This window comes from Poecile atricapillus, chromosome 2 (genome assembly GCF_030490865.1).
Source record: "Poecile atricapillus isolate bPoeAtr1 chromosome 2, bPoeAtr1.hap1, whole genome shotgun sequence".
NCBI lineage: Eukaryota > Metazoa > Chordata > Aves > Passeriformes > Paridae > Poecile > Poecile atricapillus.
This window is the reverse complement of record NC_081250.1, coordinates 67,337,196-67,361,527: the sequence shown is the minus strand read 5'-3', so window position 1 is coordinate 67,361,527 and position 24,332 is coordinate 67,337,196. Positions and strand designations below refer to the sequence as shown.

At 38.0% G+C, this 24,332-nt stretch overlaps 1 protein-coding gene across 1 annotated transcript in view; it reads right to left on the bottom strand.

Annotated features, from left to right (window-relative positions):
* Positions 1-5,350: 5,350 nt before the first annotated feature.
* Positions 5,351-24,332, bottom strand: part of LYRM4 (LYR motif containing 4) — an 84,947-nt gene continuing 65,965 nt past the window's right edge. The window contains exon 3 of the mRNA XM_058831265.1: positions 5,351-5,713. Coding sequence (XP_058687248.1) covers positions 5,651-5,713 — 63 coding nt within the window. The 3' untranslated portion in view covers positions 5,351-5,650. The remainder of the gene's footprint in view (positions 5,714-24,332) is intronic.

The following is a 24,332-nucleotide window of genomic DNA, read 5'->3' as shown; positions in this document are numbered from 1 at the left end:
GAGTCAGACAAACTTTTTGATAGACAGTTCATTTCTGTACTCTTAAGATTTTACAGAAGCATAGATTTCCAAAGCAGAGTTCAAAGACAGCCTACTCACAGTTGTCTGTATTTTCACAGCTGAGGTTACTGAGGGCTATGGAAATGCAAGGCTTTATCAAAGATTACACTGGGCACCAGTTGTAAAAATCCAACTGGACCATGTGTATACCAAAGGCTTGCAAGCCCACATCAGCAAAACCCAGCACTCCGGCTCCTGGTCATAGGTTGACACATGTGGCATAATTGCAAAATTATTCTCAAAGGAATAGAATCAAAATGAAGCAGTTTTAATTCCATTAAAATCCTGGCCAGTAGAGTAAAATGTTAAGTGAAGCACTCTTTCTGTTTGACTGCATTACTATTAATGTATTCCATAAAGATTCAAAGCGTAACTTTTGGAGGATGTTCTCATAAACATGCTCCCTCCCCTAACCTAAATAAGACATTTAAGATTTATTCCACTTTTGGAAAAACTCCAGCTCCAAAAATTTTTATTTAATGCAGATTTCTGTTCCCCCACCATGGATTAAGGACTTAGGATAGGAATAACCACCAAATGGTTTTATAGGTGTATATAAATGAAGAAAGTTTAATATAGCTGAAACTCTGTAGGGGTAACTCTGAAGGATAGAAAAGTTAAATATTTCTTAAGCAATTTTTTGCCATGTACACTTATTTTTAAATTCAGATTTAAATGACTCAGAAAAAGGCTGCAAAGCTAAATTTACTTTAGTGTCCTGAAGATCTGTAAGCTTGCATGAAAACTACTTCTGTTTTATTTAAAATTGGAGCTTTCAGTCAGTACTTGGAAAGTCTGGCTTCTACTCCCATTGGCTTCCCTGGGATTTGGATCAAGCCCAAAGTACTGCAGGAAGGTAATGGAAATTATCTAGGTTTAATTGTCCATTCTTTTCAGAGTCTTGTGTTACGGGGTTAGGATAACATGGCACTGTGATCAATGTTCATCTGTCAAGAGTTCAAAATCTGCTGTCTGCGCATGGCAGTAATTAAATCACCTTAATTGTTTTTTCATGATTCTTTCTGAGAGAGGGAAAATTACTTGCCTTGGATTAGCATATTGCCAAAGACTGTTATAAATATTTATGGGGTGTACTCTTTCAATAGAAAGCCTGTACATTCTTCACAGGTCTCCACAGTTCTTTTTCTTGAACACAGAAGAGTAGTTACTTCAACGCACTAATTACCATCATTTCCCCCTCTTGCAAAGCTTCGGTAGATACTGGTTTAACAGTGAAAAAGGTAAGTAGTTTAGAAAGAAGCATCTCTTACAAAACATATTTAATTACTTCTGTAAGCTGTAGAATCTTTTTGAAGGTGCTTATGTTTGTGAAACAGGTTTGAGGGTTCCAAATTTTTTCCGTTTACAGAAAATACACAGTTTTGGAAGAATTACTGGCTTCTCTCTTTGCTTTTCTTCCTGCTTTCACATTAAGGTCTCATGAACTATTCTTATATTCTAGACTAGTAAAAAAAGGAAAAGTAGGCACGTAAATGCTCAGTTAAAGAGCTGCACAGCTTAGTTCTTTTTTTTATAAAGGTCATCAAGCAAAATATTCCCAAGAGTATGAAATAATTATGCCTGTGTTAAGAATGGTGGAACAAAGCGAACAGTATAGTCCTAACTTGAATAATGCCAGGATTTCACTGTAGATCATTATGGAAAACTCAGGAAAACAGTCAGTGCACAGCTCTTTCATGGCTCTGTTTACGTGTACGTATGGTCTGTGCTGGGTATTGGGAGAGGTGCATTTATGTTGCATTACAGGAAGTAAAGTTGAGGGGCTGGTGCTTCTCCATAAAGTTATTCTGTCTGCAGGTGTTAGAAGGTAAAAGTTTTGCTTTTAATGCCTGAAAACTTGGAAGTTTTTTTTTTTTTTTAAATAGAAATACCTTCTGAGAAAAGTGAGTAGAAAGTTATACTCCTTCTTAGCCTATTTCAGCACTGTATGTTAAGCGTTCACATGCTTCTCACCTGGGTTGCTCTTCTCCTGAAAATCTGTACCTCTGATATATCTGGGCATTTTGAAGCCATGCTTTCAATTGCAGAAAAATTTCTTGAGAGGCTGTAACACACAACAGAAGTGCCTGTCTTTTGAACAGTTACTAATATTAATCAAATGGTCCCTTTTTTCTTTTCAGAGTGCTGTTTCCAAGTTTATCCTGTAAAAGTAAGGACAAATTTCAGTACAGGGAAACACTCAAATTTTGGCTCATACTGCTGAGGCCCATAGTTTGCTGAAGTGTCAAGATTGGGAAAAAAACATTTTTAATATAATACAAAAGCAAAATTGTTTTGCTAAGACATTTCAGCTTTAGTGAAGATATTTATTGAGCTCTGTTCTAAGGAAAAAATAAATACTTTTTGTAATAGGGGACATTGTACATAAGTCATGGGATCATTCCTTTGTGTTTTAACTATTCCTGTTGTTTACACTGCTTTGACAAAACCCAACAAAGCTTCTGACAGAGTGCCAAGAGAGATTTAATGAGTATTGCAACGTAAACGGAACTGGTGAAGCACAGAAGGTGCAGCTGTAAGAGTGCAGCAGCTCCGAGGCTGGACCACAGTGCCAGCCCCAGGCTGCTCTCTCCATTGGCAGTGATGAGCACATCCCTAGCCAAGAGTAAGGACAGGGCAAGTGGACACCAACACAACATTAAAGTCATCCCAGCCTACGCCTGGGCTCCACTTCCTAAGCCAGGTGTGGTTAGCAAGTATTTTCCTTCCATAGCTTATAGAGTTTCAATGATAAAGCATTTGTCAAGCTATGTTTTTATACAGAACTGGATATGTTTTGGCAAAATGCCTTCAAATGGACATCGTGCAAAGAAAAAATATATTTGTAGGTATCTGTCAATCGCGTACAACCAATATGCGCATAATTAACACTAACTGACCATGCACTTAGATTATTTGTACAAGCAAAGGAAACATGCAAGCCTGTCCAAAGCAGGGAACAAGCATCTAAAATGCTGTTGGGTTTGATGAGTAAGTGGTAACACCTTTGCTAGCTTTGCACTCCTGTTAAGAACCTAGATAGTGTTACACAGACTTTTGGACTGTAGCAGCAGAGGTGTTCTTACCATGCTTCTAATAAGTAATGTATAAATACTGTATAAGTACAGTATAGATACTGCATGATAAGCTGATCACTAATTTCAAGTAAGAACTGATTTGTTCTTTACTGAGAAGGTCAGCTGTCTTACTCTTTGCAGGATGGATTGGGGACAGAGGGAAATTACAGAGCCCCATTACTTCCGCTCCTCCCTTCCCCGCCTTGGTCCTCTCTGTACCTGAAGGTTACTACTGCTCCCCTGAAGATAGAAATAAGGGAGAGAGAATTTGAGGGGTAGCCTTGAGAAAGAAGGTTGGAGCAGATGGCATGAATTGGGACTGCAGAAGTGTTCTATGTACCACAAAAACTTAACAGAGTTTTTGGGCATTAATGGAGAAGTAATCTCCTTTATAATTTGGAAGGAATTAATAAGACATTTCACGTTCCCATGACTGCCTGCCTGTATGACAGCACGTACCATCTACAGCTGTGTTCTTTTTGGAAACAATACTAAAGAACTTGACTGGAAAGGTATTTTGGAAGAACTGATTATGCATTGAAAGAGTTCCCTTATTTTTTCATAAATATGGTGAAAACATTTAAATAGTAAAAATGTTACCCATGGAGTTGTCCCTCTTTATAAATTAGGGCTATGCTATTTATAGATATGTTTATTTTGCTTCCTAGCATACATTCTCAGATCTTGAGATGGTATGCAGTGCTTGTTCCAGTAATTAAGCTATTTTAGACAAGGATTTTACGTGTACTGTTTTAGTGACCAAGTTTCTTATAGTATAAAACTGGCAGCCCTTACAAGCCTGTGTCATCCAAGACTGTAAGATGTTACTGCATTTCTCTGAGCTTACTGGAAGCTTAAAGAGCAATCAAACCCTTCTTCCCCTGCACTTTCACCATGAACTTAAGTGCTCCAGTTGTGAATGTGGAGATTTCAAATACAGAATCTAATGTATATTACCTATTAGAAGAATTAAATTTCATTTGAATAAAATGTTCATTAAAAGCAATTTACATTGCAATACTTATACACCTAATAAGGGGAGAATTATTACTGTATTTGCTTTTTATCTAAAATTGAGAAAGGGCTACATTTACAGTCTCTGTTCTGTACACTGTATTGTCCATATGAAATCCATTACTATACATCTCAATCTAACGGTACAAAATAGTACAAAATGTACTTTAAGTGGCAGTGAGGAATGGGAGTTTGTTCTAAATTAGACACTTTAATTAGACACTCTGCTTTAATAAAGTTTTCACAGAGCATGAACAATACAGAAGAACATAAAGATGCATTTTGTGAAGTAAGACAAATAAGGGGTGGATTTCAAAGGCTACAGTGCCATGGAACTAGTTTTGAGCTTCTGTCTCTCTACTTAAAAAAGCCCACAATTCACTGAAATAAAAGGAAACTTTTCCCCCCAACCCTGTATGCCAGCTTTGCACTGCTTAGATTTCGAATAGAAAACAAATTCAAGCACAGCAATGACTTGAGCAGAACCTGATCAAAATTTTTGCTTGCTTTTTTATTAATCTGTGGTCTTAAAAGTGTTGAGCATTCTACGGATTTAAGAATAACCAATAAAATGCTATGCTTAGTGTTCCACTTTTTCTAGGCAAAGCTTGTTGCCACTTCATGACTTACAGCACTTGAGTTACTGTACCAGTAAGGTTCTTTTTCTTCTGCCAAAATTCATGATGTTTGTGAAAAAGGGAAATCTTTCATAAAGTGATGTGGAGCTTTCTGCTAATAGCTGCACCTCAACAAATTAAAGGACTTGGTGGTGAAGAAACATTTGAAAGCTCCCAAGCCTCATAATTCAAGTCTTACATTCTGCTATTCTGATCAGTTAATTGTTAAAAGTAGGACAGGACTGTTTATTAACTCTTGGACACCAAAGAAAGAACTAGTAAAATTTTTATATCACTTCCTGAAATGCCAAGGGATGCTCTTCAAGGAAACCAAACAATGCAGCCTATGATACTTGTATGTAGCAAAGTCCAGGAGATGAAAATTCTGACCACCTCTGGTTTTAATACTTTAAATAAAACATGTACTTATTTAATTCAGATGCTGGATATATTTAAATGCAACAGGCACAATACAACTTAGTAACTGGGTGATGGGTTCTAAATCTTGAGGGGTTTTAAATCTAACATGTTTTTCGTGGTCAGTGAGAGACAAGGTCAGCATCAGAATAATGTATTGAGTTAAAGGTAGTTTAATGAAGTTTTATTGTCAAAACTGGGCAGGAACTGTTCCATCACATGGGACATACAAGCAAACAGATTTCAAGACTACCGTACATACTATTAAAAATCATAGGCATTTATCTTAGAACATGTAACCCATTAGAAAATAATACTTTGGTTGCCAAAAACTGAGTCTCTCAAGCATTTCTTCTGCTGAACAGACAAGCTCAGACATGTGCAGTGAGTTTATGCTTCTGTATGTGGCACTGTAGGATGCTGAAGATGGTCCAGTGTTGCTTCAGGATCAGAGACTTTTCTTGGCTATGTGTTTCCTGGACTCTCAATGACCAATTTTTCTGTGGAGTACAGCTGGTCAATGGTAACCTGAATACCAAAACAGCAGAAAACAGGTTATAAGTTAGGCTGCACAAAACATCCCAAGAACTGAATAGTCCAGATATTAAGCTTTTTCATAATTACATTTTTCTTTCTATAAACATTTGTTTTTGTAAATAATACATTTGTCTAGACCTTAAGAAAAATAACCAATACATAAAATACCTGCACATATACAATCTTGAAATAATGACATTGAGGAATACTATTTAAAGTCTCAAAAATTAACATTAAAAGTTACTACACAGAAAAAAGCAAGCAGATTCTATGTTTAGAAAAATGAAAAAACTAATATAATGAAAAATAAAAATATGGATGTAGTCAGCAGATTTTTCTTATGCTTTTTGGGTGGAGAGCCTAGATATGAATTGCATGGCATGGTATTATTTTCCAATTCCTTTGGAATCCTAATTTAATTTGCCTTATGAATGGTGAAAGCAATTCAAGAGTTAGTTCAGCATTAGCATTTTGCACACACTGGAACTACTTCTTGTTCATGAGATGGTATTCAGAGCTCCTATATTTGTGCTTTCTAGTGCAATGAGGAAATGAAATATGACAAAAATGCAGCATTGCTGCTTTGACTCCTCTTGTTCTTTGGCACTTTCTAGTCTGCCCCATAGCATCAGTAAATTGTGGTTGGGTGAGCAGCTGGCAGTTGTTACACACAGCTCTTGGCTTAGCAGCTGAGATGGAGAAGGAAGAACTTTCATGCAAGTAGGGTAATGAAAGCAGGAGACAGCATTTATTTTTAAAAGCATGGATTTTGGAGTCTACTATATAATATCTTAAAGTTATGCCCTTTCTTGCCCCTCCTTTCTCCTTTAGGCTTGGGTACACAGTAACTCTGTGTCCTTTTCAGAAAAAAAAAAGGTTCATACATTTAAGGGTTGAATTAGGACAAAAAAGGCTAGATGCTGAATCACACCAAGCACAGTATATTTGGCAGAATTTAATACTTTGCAAATTAAGCCAAACAGCAAGTCAGGCTCTGAAAGTAGTAAAAAATCAGGGAAAGAATGTTTTTAGCATTTTCTGTTTACCATTTTTTGTGGGGAAAAAGTCCTGGCCGCTCTTGAATAAAAATTTCTCATCTATGCTCACACTCAAACAAAATGTGAATAATATTGCCTTTTAGGAAATGAACTATTTAATCTTGATAAACAGCCCTGTCTGAAACTTGTAACACATTGATTTTAACCTTGAAACATTTATTACAAGAGAGCATTTATGAAGGTTTGTAAAGGAACAGCTTCATAAGAAATTTTCCTTGCCAGCAAATATTTCCTTCTTTTGGCATTCTGAGCTAAGTTACTAACAGCATATGAACAACACTGATTATTTTTGAAGTTACTTATGAAATATGTTGCATACAGAATATTTAAAACAAAGGCCATACACAACTGTGGCATGTGTTACCAACAGAAATTTTAAGCTGTCAACAAGTGTTACTTGTCAAAGAGAACTTGCTGCTCTGGGTTATGTGGCAGGCTATACACTCTAGTTGCTGCCTTACCACAAACCATGCTGAAGTACTTAATTTTTGTATACTGTGTTTTGGAGCCCAAAGAATCTTTAATCCTTTCCCACACAGTAGAGCAAATTTAATGGGAGGCTCAGAGGGATTACAAAAATGCTGAAACCTGAATTGCATTTTTTTTTCTCCCCCAACTGGGGAGATAGATGAGACTGAGTACGTGACTTCGCAGTCAATCATATTCAGCTGGGGCAGATGGCTTTGTAGGAGAAAGGTTCGAGCTGCTGTTTGCTGTCCCTGTGCCAACAGGTGATGTTATCTACTGCTGCGCCTCTTGACTTGAATGCAATAAAAGCACAGATTTACATGTGAGCTGCTTCCTTAGCAAACCACAGGCGTGCAGGCATTTCAGCAAGTGCAGAGCCACCAGTGCTGAGCTGTCAGCCTTTGCTAGGCTGCTGCAGCTTGCCTGCCCTGCTGCCTCCCTTCCAGAACCTCTGCCATGGCACTGTAAGCTGAACTTTGAAACCTAAGGATTTTTTATTAAAGCCGTTAGCACTGAATTTTTAAAGTTATGATCAAGCCTTTCCCATGTGCCTTAGACAAAACAAACAAAACTTCCATTTATAGCTGCTGAAAAATTCCCATCTATAAACATCTCCTGCCTCAGCAGAAGGATTGCCCCAGTATTTACACACTGACACTTATTAACCCTACGAACCACAACAGCCTTCTTACAGTTCCTCAGCACCCTGAGTCTGAAGAAAGCACTTCAGCAGCACGCACTCACTGCACATCATTCTCACAAATTAGAGACTTAAGTGGCTACCTATTGTGCTCTTTTTTCATTGTGCATGTTTGTAGCTTGTACACTGCATTTACTTTTCTGGCATGTGGCTGGAAGCCAGTGCATAGGTCAGTGCCAGGGGAGTTTCATTGACCACGGGAAACTTTTGGGAAAAAGGCTCTATGATTTGCTCAGCAACTTGGTTACCCAAAAGTTTATTTATCTCTTTAGGTAACATATTACAATTAAATTCCCCAGGAGAGAATGTGCAATAAAGAATCACTTTGTCATCAGGAGAAGACAATAAATAGAAATATAAAAGTTGTTTCTTAGCTTCTTTTGAATGATTTGATGTTTAAATTCTGCCTGCAAAACTATGTACTTTGGTTCTGACAGGTCCAGCCCTCAAAACCTGACGATTTGTCTTTGTTCAAAGATTCAGTACAAATCTATATGGCCAGCTGTTTCTTGTGAACAAGAAGACTTATTCTTGAAAACCTTACTATTGCCTTCTGTCTGAATCCAGGAGAAGGCTTGGGGCTTCAGAATGGGATTTATCAGCAGACATGAGACAACAAATGGGGAAAAAGAAATCACTGAAGAGTAAGCTCTAGCCCATCTTGTAAGCCAACCATCCTCTGGATATTAGATATATGCGTGTTCATATGGAAACAAGTACTAGGCTAGTCCTTTGTCATAGCTGGCAGGAAGCAATCACGGCAATTAGCCACCTCATGGAATCTTTCATTGCTATTGGCAAAAAAAAGCATGTAAGAAGGGTTTTCCCTATATGACAGAGCATCAGAGATGTGTATGGGGAGGTACAAATAAGAATTAAATTGTAGAATTAAGAATTATAGAAGCAAAATCTGTATGTCCTGCAGACACTGAAAGAACATGATAATACCCTAAAAATTCAACAAATCCTGTCAAATTGACAACTCTGAACTCTGTCCTCTCCAAAGGTGTCTGGCTGCCAGTGTCTGTCTCTCAGGGACACCTGTGGCGGGTGAGCATGTTATGTGTGGTTTCCATGCCAAGCCATGTGACAGATGTAATTGCAATGGGACGGTGCTGGCCTGGGAGGCAGCCTGAGTCCTAGGGGCTAACTCGAGTCCTAGGGGCTGCCTTCCCATCTTGACACAGCTGGTAGAGTAGATCCTGCAGACTCGTTGCTACTACTTGCAAAATACTACTAGATTATCATCTTCAGTTTCTGAAGGTATGTGGCATGTTTTGTGCATTTTATCCACACGAAGATTTTACTTTGCAGCTCAGAGTTGAGGTAGAAGTGACTGCTCACATTTCTGCAGGGTTGAAAATAAGGTGACTGTTTTAAATTTTTTTTTTGAATGAGTGAACTCAGAGTGAATTCTGAGTTCTGCTCTGAAAACGATGATGGCATCTTTCCTTGACAGCTCTGTATAAATGTCTGTCTACTTCAATAATCACCACATTTTTCCTCCTTCCTTAGGCTCTGCAGCACAAAGGTGTGTTGGCTCTGCAGCACAAAGGTGTGTTGGCTCTGCAGCACAAAGGTGGCCAGACATCTCTTTTTCTCACGTACTTTACAGAATTGTAATTGTGTGGTGTACAACCCATGAGATCTAACAAATCCTGCTGAGCCCTGATGAAGGTACTTTTTCTCACTGTCACTGAATTACTCATCCTTATCATCCTGCCAAACTTGCCAATCACCAAACAACTAGCTACCTGCTTGTGTGAGGTCTCACTGATAAATTTCAGGGTGAGTGCCCTAAAATTACTCAGGTAAGTAGCTAGGCAGCTACTTTTCTGCCCTCAAAAGCAAACTAACTTTTTTTTTTTTGTCATGCCACTGTTTATTTTTTGATGGCAAACAAAAGCAGGAGCAGCCTTACAGGAGAGGGTGCAACACTCTCACCTTATGTAGAATCAACTTACTGGACAGTGCAAGGCCTAAACACATAAAAGTGGCACCACAGCACAGTAATATAAAAACACTGCAAGACAGCAATTTATTTAGGTGTCAGTTTTTATAAATTGATCTCCTAAGAGGGTCATCACAAAGTAACAATGGTTTCCTGGTTTTCTTGAAGAAATGGTGTTCATAACTAAAGCTGATGTACAACAGATAGCTTTACATATTAAACACATTTACATATCTAATAGATATATAGGTTGTTACATACACACATGCATAAATATATGAAAAATACCAATCTCTAGATAATAAACATAGCCGTCTTCTCTCTTTTGTTACAAATTTGCAGGCAAGAAATGGTTACCTTATTACAGCCAGAGATCCCATATAAACATATATATTTTCATGGTTCTTTATTATGGAGAAAAAGGAAAAAGTCCTGTGTATTAATATATTTATACTGTACACAAACACACACACATATATATATGTATGTATGTATATATGTATGTCTGTATAAAATCAGGGTTTTTTTCCTGTTGCACCTAGGAAATTGAGAGGTGTATCTCATGGGCACACTGCTGAATCTTAACAAGGAAGAAAAATCCCTGATGACACCACAGTCATATTGCATTTACGGCTGCTAATCTGGGCCTCTAACACTACATGAAGAAGTTTCACATTCATGTTTTCTGGCATGGTGACTCTAAAATGCATCTCAAGTGAATGCTGACAAGAACAGAAATGTACAAGTATAAAGGTTATTTTAAGAGCTGGCAGCAGTCTTATAAGTTGTTTACCTAGAGTCTTTCCTATTAGATGATGCCAACCAATTTGCAATCCTATTGCAAATTTAAGTGAAGTGGTTATTGTTCTTAAGAAGCATTACCTTTTCTCCTCCATGCCCAAAATTGGATATGCTATACACAGCACACTTTATAATAAATTTTTCATATTAACTAAGGTCAATTTAATGCTTTTTTGTTTGTTTTTAAATGAATAATTTATTAAATAAGCCATTTTTGAAATTCTCCTTTACTGCAATAAACACACTGTGATACACAGTAATTAATACAACTCAAATGGAACCAAAACCTCCTCAGTAACTTTAGTTCCTTGCCACATCTTTGTGTTGGTATTAAATGCTGCAGCAGCAGCCTTATTTATTTTTACTCAGGAAAGAATGTTGAAAAACTGCATTTGTCTTCTTAAACACATAGGTCATTCCAGCACTTCCGAGCTGGAATCAATGTGGAAAAAAATTATTTTGGAGACATTTCCCTTATTTTAATTTATTTCATTTGTCTACACAGAATGGGAAAGGAAATGAAGGAAAGCAAAGAGCTGAGAAGTTACAACTATTGTGTATTTTACTTCTGTAAGCCTGTGCTTTGCAAATGCTGTTCTCTTTGTTTCTTTGTGCCATAACACATCCTACAACCACCACTACATGAAGCTTTTGGAAAGGCAGGAAATATTAATTTATTGCTACCATTTGTTTGGCTTTCACAAATGTGAAAGTGTGAAGTAAAGTAAGACAGGTTATAGGTGCAAACATATCTCAAAGTTATTTCTCTTTATAATGATAAATTATGTAATTTTGTTAGAACCATATGCACTTTATCTTGAACACCTTAATTTGGTCTATCAGAAACAGGATGATGTATTTATTTATTCCCACCAATTTATTCTGTGGGCCTCCCCGAAGAGATACTCTTCAGTGAAAAGAGCAGAGAATCTTATCTATTCCAGCAATGATTTACACATAAAATACTGTAAGCATATACATCAATGTGTGTTTTGTATATCGTGATCTAACATAGGAAGGGATTTATTTCTCAGTTAAGAGAGCCCCTTTTTCTTAAAATTACACAAACATGTTGCTGTCCTTATAGACAACATGGGCATGACAGACAAGGTCTTTGCTCCAAATAGCTACAGTTGATGTAGCTTGAAGTAATGAGAGCCCTCAACAGAGAAAGCAAAATGGGAATCTTTCAAGCCCCTTCCAACCTGGGTTGTTCTATGATTCTATGAAAGCCAAGTGGACTTATGTGGTCCTTCAGTAAACTCGCAGTTTCACTTCTCTTGTTTCCTGCAATCCACTCACCCTGCAGATAAAAAGGAGTGTGACAAGAAAAATGCCATCTCAAAAGCATGGAGGGCCCAACAGCAGATGGCAAAGGGGAAGGATCAACCCTCTGCTATTGCAAAGGTTACCTTACAAAGATGTCAGAGAATGAGCCACAGGAAATCGAGCAATGACTGATTTTGGGCTTAAACAGCCAGGTGAAGGTTTGATACAACACACATCCAAGGAAGAAGCAGACCTGCAGTTGTAATGCTCTGACTGAGCGTGAGCTTTTCATGCTTTCAGCATCACGGCAATCTCCAGGCTCCCACCTCTCCTCCCTCCCTATTTTTTACCTGCTAATGTTATTTCAGCATTTTGCTTTTTCTGTCACATTTGCATAGAAAGGCTCGACCTTCGCAGAGCAGCTCAAACTCTTCAAAAAGCCAAACACAGAAGAAGCAGGTCTTCTAAAGAGTCAGTCCCAAGTGGGTAAAGGGGAAAAACTTAATATAGCCTGATCTTTTCTCAATATAGCATGAAGACGAGAAAAATCACTCAGTTAAGATGCTGAGTGTGGGAAGGAACAGAATATAAAACATTAATATTTGAAAATATAGAGACAAAGACCTGGATAACATTGTGCTGAGTGTGGTATAACAGGTAGTCTAGTAATGCTGAGACATTTGGTATGTAAATACCCAGACCATTCACAGAGGACCCTATGTTTTGCAGCAACTACATAAGCAGAATTCATCAATGCCAATGTGAGTGCCTGCCTTACTTTTGTCAGTAGTATAATACAACAGCCACTGTCACAAAACACACATTCTGCACTAGGTCCACGAAAGTGCTGTAATGTTTCTGTATTGCAGATACACCAACTCCGCAATACATACAAAAACTAAATTGTCATTATTAACGGAAAATATTTTACTTTTCAGTATTTTCTTGGATCACTGCTTCTAAGAGACTTTTAGAATGGAACAGTGAAGAAAATGTAGTCTTTACAGACAGGTATAAGCAGATATGAAATATGCTTATTGCATAGTGTGATAAGTAACTCTGTAGCCCTAATAAACTTTCATACTGTGAACTACTGTGGTACTAAAATGAGCTGCCACACACATTATGACAACAATCATAATTTCAATACCACCTTTTACAATATTTGTATTTAATGTCAGATGCCAGAAATGCAATGTACTGAAAGAAACATATTTAGTCTTATTTCTCATGTAAACTGGGGAACCTGGCTGCTGGGGAGAGCTGCTAAACAGTTACACAAAGATATATATGGCATGTTTTAGGTTAATGTCTTTCAGAAAATTACTTATCCACCTGTACCTCCCTGTCTTTTTAAAAAATAATACCCATCACCTTCTACATTTATTCTCCCATTTCCTGAAAATACATGATTTTGTCCCAAACCTCAAAGAAAGCTCCAGAGCAGCAAAAGGTACATGGACTTTTTCTGTTTTTAACTGAGATCTGCTTGTCTAAATGATAATTGTTTAAAGCCTTGAAAAGCTTCGTTCTCAGCACATTTTTAAGTGAAAAGTACATAAAGTAAGTGCAAGGCGAAAAGTACATAAAGTATATTCCTTGGAAAATGCTGAACTTCAGGAGATAAGACATTTTAAGATAGCAGGTACCAAGATACCAAGGACTGAAAAGCAGGACTGGCTGGATGTAGTTCTGGCAAGATGCATATAAGAAACATGGCAGAGAATATGTTGTAGCTCACAGAGATCAAAAGCAGCCCAGAAGTGAGCAAGCCCAGAGTGGTGGAACAGCTAAGGCCACTGTTTCTTCAGTGAAGAAAATGCTGTGGCACATGGCAGTGCTGATGGATCCAGAAAATACATTTGGTTTGGCAGCATGGAAAACCTTGGTCACCCCTGCTTTTGAGGCCAGCCCCTGTTCTGATCCCAGCTGGGCCTGTGCTCGTGCCCATTCAGACTTCATCTCTGTAGTATCTTACACAGCACAGCAATCCCCCGTGCACATTTGCTACACTTTCACTTTGATTTTTCCAAACAAGAACCTTTCTCAGTATCTGCAGTACCAAAGCATGAGGCTGCACGTGAACACCTGCAGTAATAACTCCATGAGACAAATGGATAACAAGTACACAAACATGTATTATTCTTGAGGATTCTCCTGTGGGAGCTACCTCTCTCTGCAGCATCCTGCCCAATATTTTATAAAAAGTATATATAGGTAGCAGAAGTACAATATGTATAATTACTCTCACAGCTCAAATCATCGATTACTCACTTAAACGAAAGAATTATCTGCAGCTAGCAGGAAAACTGCATCAATTAAGACATGTTGCCACAATCACCTATTACAGAAACATTAATCAAGTACTTTTCCTATCAAGTGTAATACACTGTGTACATTTGGTATGGGAATATCATATTAAGTAAATGAACTTGGATTTGTTTATTTATTCTGATCTTATCTAAAACACCAAATGTATAGGGGAAAAGTTCAGGTGATTTAGAACTGTAATATTGTTTAACCTAGCAATTTAAATTTTCTGTTTTGTTAATGTCCTTTGAGTCAGAAGAATGTTTAAAAAAATGCCTTTTCATCTGCAACTGAAGCTTTGGGGACGTGAAAGACATAGTGATTGCTGAATTTTGGATTTGAATGGATGTCAGCCATAGTTTAATTATTTGGTGGTGATGTGTCTTCCTCAGGATTCCAAACTATCCTTACCAAATTCCTGGTGCTGGTTACAGCATGGCACCAGGTACATTGCATTTTGTAAAACTGACAGGTGCTTTATTAGCATTTTGAAATAACAAGGCCTTTCGTGTTTCAGGAAAAAAAAAAAAAGTCAATTCTGTAACATAAACAATTTTGTGAGACATTAGAGACAGAGAAAATTCATTTTCCCCTGTCCTCCAAGAAGGTTATAACCAAGGATTAAACTTAATTTTATAGGAGGAACAATTTACTTTAAGGTTCCAATATGTCTCTTCCTCTGCACTTATGTTACCTTACATACACCTCAGATGTGATTACAGATTTTCTCTGTGTCCATTCGAATCACAAAATTAAATTTGAAAGAGCAGAAATAACAAATTGCATTTCTTTTTAGAAAATACAGCTGTATTTACAAAGATAAATTTTGTATTGGATATTTTTGATTCAATCTGCATCTTTGCCCAGAAAGGAGCACCATATTGAGGCAAATACTTACATGTCAAGTCCCTACTGCAGTCTTTAGGAGATCTCTAAGTCTATCAGGACAGAAATAAATTTTTATTTTTCTACATTAAAAAGACTTCCCTTTTTTTGGCAAAATTCTTACCGATTACTAAACTACAGTCATCTGTTCCTGACAAAATCATAATTTCCTTGTTTATCTTACTTTCTGTGATGGAAGATATCCAAGGATTTATTTTTTCTTGTTCAGACATCCTTCTTGCTTTACTATCTCCAAACCTCCAAGCTTCAAAGAGCATTTTTCTTTTCCTCCCCTCTTTTGGAAGAGTTCCAGTGAAAGCCATGCAAAAAACCTCATTGCCTGGACTGTCTATACTCTTTAAAAACCTGAGTAGGAAGCCAATCAGAAGAAAGGACATTAATGTTTTAGGACTGAGGATGGATTTGTTGAATTTCAGTCAGTGTTTGGGCCTGTGAGTTCTCACTTGCTATCCATTGTGCTAGGGTCACCTTGAAATCACTTCTCAGGTCCAGCTCCGTTTCTAAACCAACACCCCAGTTAAGAAATATGACTTTGATCTACTTGATTAAGCAACCTCTGCAGAGCCATAACCACAAACACAGTGAACCACTCTGTTTCTCTTGAAGTTACTCCAGGTGAGGGCAGGTAGGCTTCTGACTTCCTACAGCCTCTCCCCTGGGGCAGGAATCGCTCCCCTTGCCTCTCAGTGCCAAGGCAAACATCCCCTGCAGCACCACACCAAGCCAAAGCCAAGCCCTCGTGCTCCAACCTGGCCAAGTTGAGGCGGGTGTCCGGCCATCACGCTGCTCTTCAGGGGGACAGCGCACACTCGGCCAGTTCCAAACACAAATGGGTTACCTTCCCAGTGCTCCTCCACCCAGCCCTTTTTACAAACAGTAAGAAGAATTAATGAGGGAGAAAGTAATTATTTGCAAACCCTGCAGCTTTTGAGCAGGAGATAGCTGTGTTTGTGTGGATATAGGGTATAGCTTACATTAACTTGTTTAATTGGACTAAACTAAGCAGCATTTTTTCTTTTTTTTGGCAAAGATAAATTACTGGATTTAGCACAGCTGGTAAGAGCTAATTCTGTACAAAGAGTTCTTTTCAGTAGTGTGGGTGGCAAAATACTTTCAGCAACTGGACTAATTAGTCCTTCCTCCTTTGCAATAGCACAGGACAGTTCAAAGAAGAAAAAAAAAGAGATTGTAATGGAAGATGTGGTATAAAATCACCCTATTTGCTCTTCTGGTTTTGGCAGTCCTTCCTTATTTAATGTCACAGTAAGCAGAGGCTTGCCCTAGTATTTTGCAGTACAGATAATAATTAGGAGTGGGAGGTTAGCACTTATTCCAAACACAGGCAGGGAGCAACGTCTGTTCCTCTGCACATGTTAGAGAAGAGCATTCCTCGCCCAAAACACGCCAGCCAAACCCAAGCAGCAGAGTGATGGATGCACTGCTGAGGGCTTTCCCCTCAGCAGAGTAAGATCATTTCAGCTTCACTGCTCCCGACGTAGAGCCCACCAGCTGCAGGGCAACAACCCACTGCCTCAAACAAGCACTGACTTGAGCATACAGACACCTTCCTTTCCGTAAGAGCTGGCCAAAAGCGCTCCAGCTCTTCCACCAGCACACACACTGATGTGCAAACGCTCTGCAGCTGTCAGCAAGACACGAATCCTACCAGATAAAAACTGGGCTTGGCAAGATACACTTGACCTTCTGAATATCAGTGAGATAAAGGGTAAAAGGCCAGGAAAGGCACAGATGTTTGAATTTACCTTCATTAGGCCATTTAGGAAACTGCTGGAAATCTTTTTTCTTGCTCTATTGTTTTGAATAATGATTCTGGAGCTGTGCTTGAGTGCGTTACAAATCTATTAAAAAAACAATTCAAATTGTTACAAGCCATTACCAATGTTTCATTTTCTCCTAATTAGTCTGAATAAAGGCAGGGTTATGAAAAACGTCTATTAGGAAAAACTGAATGTGAAGGGGAAAAACAAATTAAAAGTGAAGAGTATTTTATGAAAACAAACAAAATGACCAATTAATAAGGAAACTCTCCAGATAGCTTAAAGAAAAACCCAGCAATGAAACTACAAAACAACAGTGTTTACCTACCTGTACCTACAGTTCCTGTCTTGTTTGTTTTTTTAATTTTTTTTTTTTTTTAATTTGCCCATTTGTTTCTGTTGGCAGCAAATGGAAGACAGAAAGCTTCCTATAGGTAATATTAATCTGTCTGATGAAAAACAAGAATTAATAAAACTTCTTAGAATTGCCTGCTGCTCATTTACAGTTTGAACAATCTGATAATGAGAATAATATTTTCCAATACACACTCCTCCATAGCAGTTGTTAGAAAGTCTATGGAATTTTTGGTCAATGGAAGGTTGTTGATTAATCTTAAAAAGACTGTTTAAACACATGTTGGGGGGAAGGCAGAGACAGGAGGTAGTTATGGGGAATAGACTGAATCTAGGAATTTGTCAGTGAGGAATCCTGTCTGAAATAATTTCTAATACAGCACTTTCCTATTTCTGTGGCTTGACACCTTAAGTATTTCTTAATTTTCTTTCCATTTTTCTGTATAAAAACATTGGGGAAAAAAAGGGAAACTGACGCACTCTAAACAGAAAACAGTGAAGCTGCTACACACCAGCTATTATGTAAAGCAGAGATGTGTCCTTTATCTTTCAGTATTAATCATCTTAGAGTTTTAACAAAAGGAGAGCAAGACTGATAAGAGATTAAAAATTATTCTTTAATGTATATAATGTATTATGTCCTTTAACATATGCATCCAAAAATTATTTTGCTCATTCTATCTCAGCTTGTTTATTTTGCTATTCAAAAAGACTGTGTAAAAACCTTACATATAAGCCTGTGTACAAAAGAAACCCCCTTCTGGGAAAAAAACACAGAAAAGTGAACCAGTAGATGGCATTGTGGCACTTCAAAAGACATTCCAGAAAATTCCACTTTAAAAACACGCAAGCCTAAGTGCTGTGTTTAACCACTTACTGCTTAACCAATGCAGTATTTTACTCCTGCTCAGTGCTCCTGAATGCACAACTGAATAAACAAAACTGCATGATGTAACTCTACTGTCACAGTAGCCCTGAAACAAATCTTGTCTGCTCTGGTTCCCAAATCCAATTAGCTCCATATGCTAGATTTACAATCCCAGTCTTGAAAAGATGATCCTTATTTGATGATTAATGTCCCATGAGCCATGCCCATCATAGATATACACGAATAGATGTGATAGTGGAAAAAATATTTACTAAAATGGAATCATATACAAGGATTTACAATCAATGCAGATAATACTATTTCCTGACATACAGCAATTTCTGTGTATTAGATACCCATTAAAAGTAAATTTCTTAAGTATTTTCTGAATATTCCCACTTTGTTTCAATTAAGCTGCTGATACGCCCTCACAGCTAGAGATTAGAAGACTGTAGCAACCCACCAATTTCTTGTGCAACATTGCAGATCTCTATTGCTCACACCACACAAATTTGAAATAATTTTGCAGAACTCAACATACAGAAGACCTTGTGAGTTTAAGAATTATATTCCATACACAGGCATTATTATTTAAACTAATTTAACTTATTTAAACTAAAGCTAGACTTGCAATTATCAGTACTTTATCTGCAGGCTACTTTATAGATAAACCTTTACCTTGATCATCTCTGAACAGGGGGTTGGAGCAGAGATTTCTGGAGGTCTCTTTCAGTCTCAGGTATTCTATGAGGCTTATATATCAATGCCCTTCATGACATTAGTCTTTATGAAAAGGTCTAGTTTCACTGTGGTATTCATTTACTCAGTTTCTTTATTCAAGTTCTAAAAATCCTCATATTAGAAGGAAAAATTTTCAGGATAGTGTAAATCACTCTGACTACCTTAAAGACCCTAATTAAATTCAATAGCACACTCTAAGCATCCAGTTGTATATAGTCCTTTTTTTTTTTCATGCCACTTCTAGAGTAAACTAAAGCAGTTTAGTTTTCCTGATGGAAAAAAATTCAACTTTAGGTCTCCACTGCTTGATAGCATAGTACTTGGGTTAAGAAACAAAGAAGCAACTAAAACTTCATCCACAAATTAACAAATCAAATATTTTTGCAAATTTAATATCTACAAAACATTGTCCTCACTTGAGCAATGCTGGGGTTTATATGTGAAAATTCCCTTTTCCAATTATAAATTAAAAATAGAAGGATACAAGAAAAATGTTTCTTTCATCCCCTATGAAGTTACAAGCATTACTGTGAATGTTTAGGTATTAAAAATGGATGTCTCATTTTTGGTGGTCAGGTTGGGCTGGAGCACCCAGGAGAAGAGTGAAAACAGTTCCTTCTTCTTCTTGTCACTTCTTTCAACATGATCCTATCCTTAGAGGTAGATGACAAGTGTCACAAGCCCAAAACCATTCCAAAGAGAATAGAATGGTGTAGCGGGGAGAACATAAGCACTGATAACTGGATCAATTTAAGGATCCACCTTTCCGATTATTTTGCGCCCACCATAATCCACAAGCAGTTCTTCAGGGAAAGAGAGCATGAATATGACACACATATATACACCCTTCTGAAATGCCTCCTCTGCTTCCAGTGACAACAACTTTTTGGCAACTTCATGGCCATAACACCATTTTAACAGACGTGATTAATTTTGCCTAATCCCCATTAGAACTCGTTCACCTGCTGGCCTCCCCAGCATGCTGGGGCATGTGAAAATGAGTTCTACTATGTAAATGTGTCCTTGGCACTTCTTTTCAACTCTCAAACTTCATGGCTGATCATTTTGCTTTGACCTTGTAAAATGTTCAAAAGAGTAAAGAAAATGTCACTCCTATTTTCCTCAGAAATGTTTTTCCTCTGTGGGAGTTTTCAAGTGGTATATTCCTCATACTGAGGTACCAGGAAGAAGGCTAACTCAGAGAAGGTACTCAGCCAGCTAACATCCACGTGGTCAGGAGCAGATGAAACAGGACAACAACAGAGACACCATTTCTGAACGGACTGGAAGCACACCATAACCTCCTACAATCCATTTGACAGCAGAAGAAAAATAAGGAGACCTGACTGAAAGCTCTTACTACTGTTGAAGCAGAGTCATTCAGAGTGCCCAACTGACCACACTCTGGGTCACAAAGTCCACTATACTGGAGTGGACCATTGGAGTAAATACAGTGTAACCTTGTGTGGAGACCTCCAAAGTGCAGTGGCTTACAGGCGAAGAAAAGCATCCTTCATCATCTTATTTATGATGTGTATTTGGTCTTGTATCCTCTGAGCCTCGGTGGTGAGGACTGACACAGAACCAGCAAGAGGATGATATGGGGTCGTCCCATAGTTTTGCCCTCTGGGAAACCTACCTTCAACTTAAAATTGTTACAGGCCTCTCTTGTCTGCATTGAACTGTGATTTTCAGGGGACACCACTTACATGTCAGAGAGAAAAACAACTTGGTCATTTTCTTGTGTTCATCAGCTACCCTCTGCTATCATGAGAATCCTTGGTGAGGAAAGCAGCCTGACCAAGGCTTCCACTTTTTGTGGAAATATTTCCTTGTAGCTGAATGCACAGAATCCAGTTTCCATCCAAACCCACCCGAGTGTTTGAACTTTTTGTCCTCTGACATACTCATAAATATTGGTTCTTCTCATGCAGCCAGTGCTCCAACATAATCAGAGCTGGAGCACATATGCAAAACGATTCATAATCTCATCATGCCAGGTGGTATTTTCTCAACCCATTCAGTGGCTCCTGATGCTGTGCTCAGCCACATCTAAACAAATCATGCTGTATCCTGTACCTGTTTATTTTAGAGAATGGCAAATACAGCTAATCCCACAGACAAGAGATTTTTTGAAGATGACTGTTGTTTCAAAAGTCCATGTTATAAACAAGTAGTACAAATTTTGAAACTTTAAAACGGGCTTGGTGCTGATTCACCAGACCAGAGGCTACTGTTTAACCCAGCAGGAGTCAATGGAAATTTTCTCAGATACTAAAGAAATAGTGACAACTGTGGTTGTGTCATGGGCTTTCATTGCTCTTCCAGAACAAAATTATAGTTAGAAAAAAACTCAAGCAAGCCTGCTCTTACTTGCATAAGGAAGATCTGTGCTAGACCTCCTGCTAACATAATCTCTGATGTGTTTCAGTGCTTGTAGGACTGGTAACTATTTGTGAAAGAGCAACTTTCTAAACCATGCACACACATACAGCCATGGAGCATCTGGACCAGGCAGGGAACTCAGGCTTACCATTCCCTCAGGCTGGAGGCATCCCAATTACAACATCTGTCCAGAAGGAGAAACAGATGGCTAACTTCTCCACACTTTTCTGCCTGCCTGACCTGATGTCCTTTATACCAGGCACTTGTGCAGATAAATAATAATAAATAAAATTAATAAGGCTAATTAAACCCCCTGGGTAAATTAAAGAGTTAATGATGTGACAGTATTTCTCAGTCCTAAATTTTGGGCTAAATCACTGGGGCTCTCTATGCATTCACTAAAAAAAGAAGACTGACAGAAAAAGTATTATCCTCAAGATACTACATTTGCTAATTTGCTGTACAATTGCAGGGTTAATCAACAACGTCTTGCCATTTCTGAAACCAGTTTGACAGATTTTTCCAGGCACTCCAACACTGCCTACAGCAAGTCTATGTGATGTACATTAATACCTTCTGCTCACAAGTAAAAGAAAAAGCTCTCAACTCAGCAAGAATAGTGTTTCTTAAAAAAAAATTAAAACATCTTACTAACTGGTGCTTAGATTTTTCTGTACAAATCAGCATTTACAGACTAGTATTTCTCACTTTGTTTCAAGCTCACAATCCAATCAATAATTACATTAAAATACACCAGCAAGGAAAAAATACAAAGTAGAGCTAGCCAATTAGGAATTTCTTTAAGCTGCAAGCATGCGAATCATATTGAACTAATAAATTAAAATTTTAAATCTTGATTTTTGAGCTTTCTTCCCTCCATAAAGTCAGTCTTTAACTGCACTGTTAGTCATAGAGAAATTCTTCTAACTGACATTTAAACCATTTTTCTAAACCTGGTAGGATTTTATGGTTATATTGTCTGCATTTGTGCTGGTAGTAACTTCAGAAGCTGCCACCTCACTTTTACAGCAGAATAAAGATATTATGTTCTCACAAGTTCCTACGGACACCTGGCAACCACGTACAAAAAATCACCCAATTAATGGCTTCTCTGGAAGAAAAGCTACAGCTTGAGTGCAAATCTTTCTGTTTACTCACCAGAGAATCAATTCAGGAGAGGGGAGTTGTAAATGTTTCAACTACAGGGTAAGCATACACAAGATATTTTAAATGATGAGGTAACCACAGTGATCAAGCCATGGGGCTCAGCAATGTAGAAAAGGCAATTTCCTAAATTCACATGTCCACAAACTGTCATTTCAAAGTTCAGACAGGACAGACCAGCAAGCTACCATGAAATAAGGAAAGGGATATTCAGTCTCTGACAACTCTCTGGTGCTCCTTGCCCTTGCTTTAGCTACAGACCTCACCACCCACCATTCTTTACTGGCCCTCACTTCCAGTCTCAGTTTAAACTACTTTTTAATGAACACAGGGCAAAAGTTACTCAACATGATGGCTGCAAACTGAGGTCACTTCTTCCCTGCAAACTCACACTGGAGCTTGCCCCAGGGAGAGACAGATACCTGCCCATCTCTCTCTAGTTTAGATACAAACCCTCTAGCATCTGCCACAGGAGCTTGTATCTCATGCTGTTACTTTGTGCCAGTTGATGTTAAGGGACACAAATTCAATTTCTTTCAGTCACAGAGGGAAATGTTGAATTGTTAAACGATATTTTAAGGGAAGGACTAAAACTTGCCCTAATTACTACAGCCTGCTTGAGTCAATATGCAAGTGTTACAAAGCTTCCCATGCAAACTAAAGTAGTTAATTTTAAAAGTAAGAATGATATAAGCACTGTGCTTTCATCAAAAAAAGCTTATCCTCTGAACTTTTAATTACACAAATGCTTATGTATCAGGCATTTTAGGGAGGAAGTTTCTCAGGAAATACAGTGATAACACATGAATAATTTTCTGTGGCTCAAATGGTAACATAATTTCTTCTTAGGACCCTCCTTTCCTCCAGCCAGCTGAACTCTCATACCCTAATTCCACAGTGATTCCAGGTTTCCTTTAATTTAGGAAGGTTATGAAGAACCACAGAATAACTCCTTAAGCTGTGATCTAGTTGAAATGAGCAGAGAGAAGAGGTAAGCATAGTCAGGTCACTCTGAATCAGACTGCAGACCTGAGGTTTTTGAGAACGTACTTGTAAGGTGAAAGTCAGTCAAATGCCACAGAATAAAATGATGGCACTCAACAGCATCCAGTGTCCCACTGGGAGCCACTAATTCCATGGTAAGGGAACTAGGAGAAGGGAAGCTATTTCCTGATGTGCCAGCAAATCCTCACTTACTGGTCTGTTCAGTAACATCCTCTGAGAAGACCAAATGCAAACATAAGGCCACACCTAATGTAAAGAAACAAATCAAAACCAAAACCAACACTAGCCAATGTCAGACAAGAAAAATACATCATTGGGAGGGTAAAAAGGTACAGGCAAAAATTTTGCAATAATTAGAAATTATCCATTATGTTCATAAGAGGCATGAACATAGCTTTCCACCTTATTCCAAACACAGTAAAGCTCTTTGAAGGCAGACACCAATTGCTGCTAAGTTAAATTATGGGAAAGAAAATACTACATGTGAGTGCCCAGAATTTTAACACATCGCTTTTACATCCAAAAAGGGCCACCTCTACACTATTAAATGCTGAGAACATCAATTTTTACTGAACGTGTTTTGCTTCTGCTTTAAAAATGTAAGAAAGAAAGAAGTGCCTGGCATAGAGAATTGGTCTCCTTTTGCCAATAATGCTAGTCAATATTAGCATGTAAGTTTTTAATGATTCACTACACTGTTTGATTATCCACTCCCAAAACCCACCTTAATTAGCGGAAATATTGATTTTACAATGTTCAGTCCTACAAGCTTAAGAAATATGAGCTGATAAACCTAGTCCTGAATAACAAAAAATTAAACTGATAAAGTAATAAAATGTCAACAAAGGGAAA